Genomic DNA, 10,968 nt, shown 5'->3' with positions numbered 1-10,968 from the left:
TTTTTTTTTTTTTTTTTTTTTTTTTTTTGAGATGGAGTTGCCTAGGATGGAGTGCAGTGGTGCAGTCTCAGCTCACTGCAGCCTCCGCCTCCTGGGTTCAAGTGATTCTCCTGCCTCAGCCTCCCAGTAGCTGGGATTACAGGCACCTGCCACCACGTCCAACTAATTTTTTGTATTTTTAGTAGAGATGGGGTTTCACAATGTTAACCAGGCTGGACTTGAACTCCTGAATTCATGATCTGTCTGCCTCCCGGGTTCAAGTGCTAGGATTACAGATGTGAGCCACTGCACCTGGCCTAATTTTTTTTATTATTTATTATTTTTTTTTAAATAGATATGAAGTCTCACTATGTTGTCTAGGCTGGTCTTAAACTCCTGTGCTCAAGTGATCCTCCCACCTAAGTGTCCCAAAGTGCTAGTATTATGTGCCTGGCCTATTAAATTTTAATCAGAGATAGCTCTGGTCCCTACTTGAATATTTTGTATTCTGAAAAAGACTTTCTATTTCATGTTTACACTTAGAGATCTTATATGCATCTCAAACAACTTTTTTTTTTTTTTTTTTTTTGAGAAAGAGTTTTGCTCTGTTGCCCAGGCTGGAGTACAGTAGTGTAATCACAGCTCACTGCAGTCTTAATCTCCCAGACTCAAGCGATCCTCCTGCCTCAGCCTCCCCAGCAGTTGGGACTGCTGGTACACACCATCATGCCTGACTGATTTTTAAAATTATCTTTTGTAGAGATGGGGTTCTCACTATGTTGACCAGGCTTTGTTTGAACTCCTGGGCCTCAAATGATCTTCCTGCCCAGCCTCCCAAAGTGCTGGGATTACAGGTGTGAATCACCATGCTTGATCTTTTTGTCTAGCAATAGTTCTCTTGCAACTCTTCGTTTTCTTCAGTTAGTCATTCTGCGGCTGGCTTGAATGCCAGCAAAAAGACACATAAGCCTAAAAGGATGGAAGTATTTGATATATATAAAGTCAGAGTTTCAGAGCTATCACCTGGGACTGTGCCTGCTTGGATGCCCAGACTTTGGACTACATATTAAGCTTCTTAAGTAGCTACTATATAAACTCCTTTGACAACTCCAAGGGCCCCTTTGATGAGCATTAGCATTCTCTGGACTTTTTGCTGTTGGAGTAGATAACCTGAGTGGTGGAGTACTTCCTTGGTTGTCATCACCTCATCTATGAGGGCAGTGAATTGCCACCTGTGGAAATCATGGGGTGCTCTGCTAGATTCTAATCTATTTGTTATACCCCTCTAAGGGGCTTGGACAAAGCTATTTTATGGCAAAGGTGACTAACACAAGGGTGAAGGCTCAGGAGTTTGTATCTCAAGATGTACAACATAGGAAGCTCTTGCTTAGATAAGAGATGTTAAAAAAATATATTAGTTTGTAATTGTTATTATTCCATTAGCTTTCCAACACAAATAAAAATATCTAAATTCTTTTTTTTTTTGAGATGGAGTTTCGCTGTCACCCAGGTTGGAGTGCAGTGGCGCGATCTCGGCTCACTGTAACCTTCATCTCCCAGGTTCAAGCAATTCTCCTGTCTCAGCCTCCCGAATAGCTGGGATTACATGAGCCTGCCCCCATGCCTGGCTAATTTTTGAATTTTTTTTAGTAGAGACAGGCTGGTCTTGAACTCCTGACCTCAAGTGATCCACCCCTCTCAGCTTCCCAAAGTGCTGGGATTACAGGTGTGAGCCACTGTGCCTGGCTGCCAAAGTCTTTATTTTGGCTTGCAAAGCTGATATACAAAGCTTATCTCCCTTCATTTACCATTCTTTCCTGTGCTTGCTATACTTTTCCTCAGATACATCATACTCATTTACCCCTGTCTAGAATGCTCTTTTATTCCCACCTCCAGTCTTTACATGGCTGGCTTCTTCTCATTTATATGGTCGCTTAAAAGTGCTTCTCAGAACCCTTCCTTATTACCAAGCGCCCTTCCTTACTACAGAGTCATGTTCTGTCACATCAGCCTGTTTTTCATCATAAGGACTTTAACTAGAATATAATCTCCTTGAAAGCCAGATCCTTTTCTTTACTGTTAATTGCTTTAGCGACAGAGTTTAGACCAGTATCTGACACATGGTAGGCATGCAGATGTTTGTTGACCACGTGTGACAATGCATACATTTTGTTTTTGTTTGACCCAGGCAGGTCTTAAACACCTCAGCTCAAGCACTCCTCCTGCCTCAGCCACCTGAGTAGCTGAGATTATAGGTGCAGGCCACCCTGCCCAGCCAGCTTTTAAAATTTTTCCTCCTGTTGCCCAAGCTGGAGTGCAGTGGCACAATCATAGCTGACTGAAGCCTTGACCTCCTGGGCTCAAGTGATTCTCCAACCTCGGCCTCCCAAGTAGCTGGGACTATTGATACGTGCCATTATGCCCAGCCAATATTTTTGATTTTTAAGAGAGATGAGGTCTTGCTATGTTTTTCAGGTTGGTCTTGAACTCCTGAGCTTAGGCAATCCTCTTGCCTTGGCCTCCCAGAGTTTTGGGATTACAGGCATAAGCCACTGCACCCGGCCCGTATGTGTGTACCTTTTAATTGATCTGAGTTCTAGACTTTTGATGCCGTGGAATTCTACTGATGGGAATTTGGGTTGATGGTGTGGGGAACCCCCATATTTATTTACTAGGATGGGAGGAAGTATGAAAGTTATGAGTGAATAAAACTGGTAAATATTTTAGAGCAAAACGGCTTCTCTGAGTAAATTTAGTAAATGTGTCTAATTCTTATGAAATTAAATTGATTTCATGAGTGAACTAACATCTCAAATATTGAAGTTTTTAAAATTTCTTTTACATAGTCATCTCAGCAAAACTTAAGGAAAATAGAAAGAATTGGTTTGGACCAAGTCCTTATGTAGAAGTCACAGTAGATGGACAGTCAAAGAAGACAGAAAAATGCAACAATACGAACAGCCCCAAGTGGAAGCAACCCCTTACAGTGTAAGTTTGGAAGTATTTTACTATAGTATGTTTTGTTTAGTAGATGATTGGAAATACAATTTTTTTTTTTTTTTTTTTGAGACGGAGTTTCGCTCTTGTTACCCAGGCTGGAGTGCAATGGCGCGATCTCGGCTCACCGCAACCTCCGCCTCCTGGGTTCAGGCAATTCTCCTGCCTCAGCCTCCTGAGTAGCTGGGATTACAGGCACGCGCCACCATGCCCAGCTAATTTTTTGTATTTTTAGTAGAGACAGGGTTTTACCGTGTTGACCAGGATGGTCTCGATCTCTTGACCTCGTGATCCACCTGCCTCGGCCTCCCAAAGTGCTGGGATTACAGGCGTGAGCCACGGCGCCCAGCTGGAAATACAATTTTTCAAAAATGTTTCTCACTTTTTTTCTCCTTTCTCTCTCATCTTCCCCCCCACCCCCCTTTTCCTGGGACTCCTTCTGGTCTCCTTTTTTGTTTCTCTTAGAAAGCTGTTTTTCTAGTCACTCCCTTTCTTTACCTTCTCTAGTTTAGTTGGTGATAATATTGCTCTTGTCACTGAAGAATAGCTGAAGAAAGCCCATGGTCATGGACTCAGAAAGATTTCTGGCAACCCTTTTATTTGGGTTGAATTAAGGGGTTATAGTACCCCCCAATCTTTTTAAACTTAATTTTAAAAAATAGTATTTTGGTTAGTTTTTTTCTTTGTTTTGTTTTGAGATAGGGTCTCACCCTGTCGCCCAAGCTGACCTCAAGTATTCCTTCCACCTCGGCCTCCCAAAGTGCTGGGATTACAGGCATGAGCCACGGTGCCTGGCGGAGAAATATATTCTTAATATAATGTATAGTAAGAGCTCTCTTGAAAGTAACATCTGAGAATTTTGAAGAAAATGAATACATTGTACCCCCAAAGAAGAGGGGCAATGTAGAATTTTTAGTTTGTTTAATCTACCCATTGCTGTTGAAATGGTGGTGATAATAGTTACAGGTAGACTTCAAAGGAGGAAAGTGTTTCTTTGTTCTCCCAAACTTAATCACATTAGAGAGAATTAGATCTACAGAAATTCAAACATTTCTGGAATTTGTCTTTGTATCATTGAACCATAGGACTATGGTAGATTGTATAGTGCTCCTAGTTTTCTAATCCTTGACCCTAAAATTGATTGTATGTATATTGCGAATTCAAATTTCCCAGTTTACTTTGGAAATGCCATTACAGAGAATATTCTTTATTGGCATTTAGCAAGGTATAAGTGAATCTATATTTGATAGTTGAACTGGACACCTTGCCTCTAGCAGTGGGAAACTTGATATATGTAATGTAATCTTCAAATCATTATGTAGCTGACTTGAGGAACTTTTTAATATGAAGTTTAATGTCAGGATTTCATTCAAATTACATTTCAGCTACTTATTGCCTGTGAGACCTTAGGCAATTTGCTTTATCTCTGAATGTCACTTTCTGTATCTGAAGATGGAAGTGATAATTCCCATCTTATATGGTTACTGTAATGATTAAACAAAATAACCTCAAGCTCCATAAACTACTGACATAAGGATTTAATTTTTCTGTACTACTAAAGTAAAACTAGTTTTCTAATAGTTTGTTGCAGGATAAGCAGTTTCATTTTGTTGACAATATGTGTATGAATTTGCTTCTGTAGTTCAACCACAAGTGAAAATGACCATGTAAGCATGTAGCATTCAGATAGTTTTCATAAGATTACTGAACCTAAGCCAATATGTGTATAGCAAACTGTAAGGGGTGCAGTGAGAAGACTTTAGACTTTAAAACAATTGTAATTTATTCAGGCTCTCATTGTGATCTTCAATAAAAATAATATTTTTCCCCTTTTTTCACTTCTAGTATCGTTACCCCTGTGAGTAAATTATATTTTCGTGTGTGGAGTCACCAGACACTGAAATCTGATGTTTTATTGGGAACTGCTGCATTAGATATTTATGAAACATTAAAGTCAAACAATATGAAACGTACGTATTTAAGACTAATAGAAATTGCCCTTAGCTCTTTGTTTTTCTAGAAGAAATTTATATGTCTAACATGCATAATGACTCATGTTGACTCATACCTTTAAATTTTACTTGGTTATAGGATGAACAGATAGAAGAATTTTAAGCTGTTAAAAGTATTCTGAGTTTCCTGGGTTTGGCCATTCATTTTGCATCCAGTATCTTTAATAAATATTTATTTACTTAGTAGATAGATGTTAGTAAAGTAATACGTAGTTAATTGTGGAAAAACTAAAATATAGAGCAGAGATGAAAGAAAAAAAATCCCACTTCAGAGGACAAATCTAATGAATATTTTTACAGATTTCCTTTCCAAATGCTGCTTTTTGGGAGGGATGTGGAGAGCCTATTTCCCAGGTGGGAGTGCAGTGGCTATTTACAGGTGCATTCATAGCACAGTGTAGTCTTGAACTCCTGGTATCAAGTGGTTATCTTGCCTCAGCCTCTTGAGTATCTGGTGCTACAGGCAGGTACCACCACATCCAGCTTTAAATGCTTATTTTTTAAAATGTCCGCATTTTATGTGGTTGTGATTTTATATGTATATCTATTTACATAATATAGAAAGAGGTTTAGCTTGTTTTAATTAATATATCATGATTTTAAAACACATTTTTTTCTACCTCTTGACTAAAACATACTTCTAAGAATTTTCTCATTTAGGGCTTATGTGATATAATTTATCCTTAAATTATGTTTTTATTCAATTTAATTCAGGTATATATTGTTAAATAATCTTTATTCTTATCCTTGCTCATTTTATAATATAGTCTTACAAGGATAGGATGAATATAATAAATGATGGAGATACTGTTTTACATCATGGATATGAAACATTAGCAAATTTTGTCCTTTTTAAAAGATACAGTGTTTTGGTGTCAAAAGTGCTCAAGCCTTGGGTGAAATATAGTTAAGCAATTTATATGTACATATAGTTACATTTTCTTGGGCATCACATTTTTAACAGTTAATTTTTAACGGTTAAGATGCCTTCTTGGCTGGGCATGCTGGATCACTTTAGGTCAGGAATTTGAGACTGGCCAACAGCGTGAAACCCTGTCTCTACTAAAAATACAAAAATTAGCCAAGCGTGGTGATGCATGCCTATAATTCCAGCTACTCCGGAGGTAGAGAAAGGAGGATTGCTTGAACCCAGGATGTAGAGGTTGCAGTGAGTCGAGATCTAGCCATTGCACTCCAGCCTGGGCGACAGAGGGAGACTGTCTCAAAAAAAAAAAAAAAATGGAATTAGAAAAAAAAGCCTTCACGGGAAAAAAAAGTGACCATTTTTTCCGTAACTTTATTTTCTTCCAGTTGAAGAAGTAGTTGTGACTTTGCAGCTTGGAGGTGACAAAGAACCAACAGAGACAATAGGAGACTTATCAATTTGTCTTGATGGGCTACAGTTAGAGTCTGAAGTTGTTACCAATGGTGAAACTACATGTTCAGAAAGTAAGTGATTACCTTTTTAAGGTCTTTAATGATTCTTCTTAAATAAAATAGCCATTGCAGTATGCTATATGTAATTATTTAGATTTTTTTTTTCAGTTTAATAAAATGATTTTTTCTGGCTGGATGTGGTAGCTCACACCTCTAATCCCAGCACTTTGGGAGGCTGAGACAGTAGGATTGCTTGAGCTTGGAGGTTGAGGCTGCTTTGAGCCATAATCAGTGCCATTGCAGTCCAGCCTGGGTGACAGAGTGAGACCTTGTTTCTTTAAAAGAAAGAAAGAAAGAAAAGAAAGGAAAAAGAAAGAAAGAAATTATTTTTTTCTTTTAAAAAAATAGACCTTGATCACTTTAAACATTTTCTTTTTAGTGTATTGTTTCTATGAATAAAAGCATGTATATTTTTATGTAAGTTGAAAAATTAGCCAAATAGATGTTGAATCACAGTTGGCCCGATGAGTAATTAGTTGATTTATGTGGTATTTATTCTGTAGGCCAACTATGGCAGTTAATATGGGTTAGATGACACACCCCCTCCTGTGCCAATGGTAGAGTTTATGGTCTGTAGCAGCGTGTGATTGAGTTTAAATATGACTCACCTGCCCAACATGGTGACACCCATTTCTACTAAAATTATGAAAAAATTAGCCGGACGTGATGATGGGTGCCTATAATCCCAGCTACTCAGGAGGCTGAAGCAGGAGAATCGCTTGAACCTAGGAGGTAGAGGTTACAGTGAGCAGAGATTGTGCCATTGCACTGCAGCCATTACAAGCTGAAATCCATTTACCATTCCCCTTCTATTTCTGTAGGCTACACTTACAGAGATATCTTCTGACAATACTAATTCATTATATTTGTGCTAGTAAATCTTACAATCTCTGATTTACTGGTGTGTGTTAAAGGAAAATAAACATGAGCTATGATTAAAAGAAGTTTCTGTGGTGGCATCTGAGTTAGTGGCTGGACAGCTAGCATATTTAATAAAACTTCTTCCCACTGTTTCCCATCAGATACTTCCATCACATCCTAATGTGCTAAGCGTATTTTCACTTGAAACAGATTTCAGAGGCCTGAAGACAATGAAAGAGCAGATTAATGGATTTCTTGATGAGTTTGACAAAGATCTTTTGGTTTACTTAGAAACTGCATTATGAAACATTTTGCAGTTGTCAGGTGCTATTCTTTTTTTCCTACCTTGTTGGAAGACTTCCTACTTCCTCGTGACTTTTAAAAATAGCAGGACAGACTGGGCACAGTGGCTCACACCCCTTGATCCCAGCACTTTGGGAGGCTGAGGCAGGAGGGTTGCTTGAGCCCAGGAGTTTGAGACTCTCCTAGGCAACATGACAAAACTCTGTCTCTGCAGAAGATACAAAAATTTGCCATGTGTGTGGCACGTGTCTAGTCCAGGTACTTGGGAGGCCAAGGTGGGAGGATTGTTTGAACCCAGGAGTTGGAGGTTGTGGTGAGCCAAGATCACGCCACTGCACTCCAGCCTGGGTGACAGAGTGAGACCTCGTCTGAACAAAAAATAAAGTGGCAGGACCTAGCATGTCTTCCAGATTAGTTCTTTGGGGCTAGTGAGGATGGAAAGAAATTTATTTCTGAAATGGTTATACTGATTTGGAGTTGACTGATTATTGTTCATAAGAACTCTATAATAGTCACATTTTTCTATATATAAATTGGAAGTCTTTAAAATAAAATGCAAGTTACATTGTTAAACTATCCTAAACCTCAGTATTTATAGTGTCCTAAGTTTCCACCCAAGAAGTTGAAACTACTACTAATGTAAAATATTTAATAATTAGCCAAAGTAAAGCTTATCAGTCTTCATATTTAAGAATAGGATCTAAGCTGCATATGTATACTTAACGACTTCAGTGTTTATTTCCTACAGAAATAAGCATTTCTTTCTCTGTCAACAGTTTTCTGTTCAAGTAGGAAAATAATTGACCAGTGAGAATTTAGTCTGATTCTGTGAGGTAAAGAGATATTTTAACTACGAAGTCACAGTGGATTTTAGGTTTGGCATTGCCAGATACAGTAGCTGTTATTTATTGAATGCTTACCATGTATCAAGCACTGTGCTGGTGTTTTACATATATTCTCCTTTAACCATCACAGCTTTGTAAAGCACTACATACCTGCATTTTGCAGATAAGGGAAGTGAAGCTCTGAGCGTTTAAATAGCATTTCCAATATCACACAAATTAGTATGACACAGTAAAGATTGAAACACAGTTAATTTGTCAACATTGCCATTTCTTTCCAAAATACTATTGGTTTCACATGTAAAACCCTAGGAACTTTAAATCAAATTATGAATTGTAAGCAAACAAAACTCAATTCAGCTCATGTGTGGTAGGAACTGTACATGTTCTTTGATTGATTGGCTTCATTTTTGTACTTTCTTCTTTTTTTTTTTTGAGACAGAGTCTTACTCTGTTGCCCAGGCTGGAGTGCGGTGGTGCAATCTCGGCTCACTGCAACCTCCGCCTCCTAGGTTCAAGCCATTCTCCTGCCTCTCAGCCTGCCGAGTAGCTGGGACTACAGGCATGTGTGCCGCCACGCCCAATTAATTTTTGCATTTTTAGTAGAGATGGGGTTTCACTGTTTTAGCCATGTTGGTCTGGATCTCCTGACCTCATGATCTGCCCACCTCGGCCTACCAAAGTGTTGGGATTTCAGGCATGAGCTACCGTGCCTGGCCCATTTCTGTACTTTTTGACTGTATACCAGAAATAAAAATTAGAGTTTAGTACTGAAATTGAATTTGTGGCACCTGGATATTGATTGTTGGGTAAGAACTAGGGAGAAAATTGCTTTTATAGCCTAATTTAATTTTTTCTAATGTTACAGATTTTAAGATTTTTTTTTCCTGACCATGTTCATTTATGTTTTTTGTTAAAGAATATACAGGATAGTTCTTATAAGAAATCTGTTCTTGGGCCTGGCTTGGTGGCTCACGCCTGTAATCCCAGCACTTTGGGAGACTGAGGCGGGTGGATCACGAGGTCAGGAGTTCAAGACCAGCCTGGTCAAGATGTTGAAACTCCATCTCTACTAAAAATACAAAAATTAGCTGGGCGCAGTGGCACGTGCCTGTAATCCCAGCTACTCAGGAGGCTGAGGCAAGAGAATCACTTGAACCTGGGAGGCAGAGACTGCAGTGAGCCAAGATTGTGCCATTGCACTCCAGCCTGTGTGACAGAGTGAGACTCCGTCTCAAAAAAAAAGAAAAGAAATCTGTTCTTGGCTGGGCTCAGTGGCTCAAGCCTTTAATCCCAGCAGTTTAGGAGGCTGAAGTAGGTGGAACACCTGATGTCAGGTGTTCCAGACCAGCATGGCCAACATGGTGAAACCCCGGCTCTACTAAGAATACAAAAATTAGCTGGGTGTGGTGGCATGTGCCTCTTGAACACTTAGAGGCCATTGTAGGATTATTAATTGGCCTAATTTCAATATCCTTGTGTTTCAGAGAATAGGGAAACCTAAGGAGGAGAGACAGGAAGACTGATGCCTGATTGATAGAGCAGTCAGAACACATACAACATCTGTTGTTTGCCATTTTATATAGGTGTGGTCATGGCACCCCTAAACAATTATGATAATAACTTCAACAATGACTAATTGTAGATCACCATAACAGATATAACAGTGATGAAAAGTGTGAAACATTGCTGGAACTACCAATATGTGACAGATATGATCAAGCACTTGCTGTTGGGAAAATTGTGCCAGTAGACTTGCTCAATTCAGGGTTGTGACAAACCTTCATTTTGTAAAAAACACATCATCTGTGAAGTGCAATAAAGTGAAGCTTAATAAAATGAGATGTCTTTACTATGAAGATTAGATTTTCCTAATGAGATCACCTTGTCTCTTTTGGTGTAGTAGTCCTTCTCCCCCCAGTCACAGGGGATATGTTCCAGGACCTCCCAGTGTATACCTGAAACTAGATAAAACTGAACCCTATATAAACTTGTATAGGCATGTTTTTTTCCATTATATACATAATTATGATAAAATTTAATTTGTTAAGTTAGGCACAGTAAGAGGTTAGCCACAATAATAAGAAAGTAAGGCAGGCACGGTGGCTCATGCCTGTAATCCCAGCACTTTGGGAATCCTAGGCGGGCAGATCATGAGGTCAGGAGTTTGAGACCAGCCTGGCCAACATGGTGAAACCCCTTTTCTACTAAAAATACAAAAATTAGCTGAGCGTGGCAGTGGGCGCCTGTAATCCCAGCTACTTGGGAGGCTGAGGCAAGAGAATTGCTTTCACCCAGGAGGTAGAGATTGCAGTGAGCTGAGGTCGTGCCACTGCACTCAGCCTGGGTGACAGAGCGAGACTCCATGTCAAAAAAGAAAAGAAAACCATTATAATAGTATACTGTAATAAAAGTTGTAGGAATGTCATCTCAGTTTCAGCTTCACTCCAAAAATACCTCACATTTTAGCTTGGTTTAGAGCTTTAGGAGGAAAAATAACTTATGGTATTCACCTACTTTTGGACCACAGTTGACTG

General features: G+C 39.1%; 1 protein-coding gene across 3 annotated transcripts in view; it reads left to right on the top strand.

Annotated features, from left to right (window-relative positions):
- The window catches only part of ITCH (itchy E3 ubiquitin protein ligase), a 145,705-nt gene that overhangs the window by 40,983 nt on the left and 93,754 nt on the right, over positions 1–10,968 (top strand). For all 3 annotated transcript variants that reach the window (XM_032295201.1, XM_032295203.1, XM_032295202.1), the window contains 3 exons: positions 2,826–2,967; positions 4,822–4,946; positions 6,300–6,437. In XM_032295201.1, the coding sequence (XP_032151092.1) occupies positions 2,826–2,967; positions 4,822–4,946; positions 6,300–6,437 (405 nt within the window). The remainder of the gene's footprint in view (positions 1–2,825; positions 2,968–4,821; positions 4,947–6,299; positions 6,438–10,968) is intronic.

The sequence above is a fragment of the Sapajus apella genome, unplaced genomic scaffold, assembly GCF_009761245.1.
Source record: "Sapajus apella isolate SASKATOON/1434 unplaced genomic scaffold, GSC_monkey_1.0 scaffold33, whole genome shotgun sequence".
Lineage (NCBI taxonomy): Eukaryota > Metazoa > Chordata > Mammalia > Primates > Cebidae > Sapajus > Sapajus apella.
This window is presented reverse-complemented; position numbering and strand designations above follow the sequence as displayed.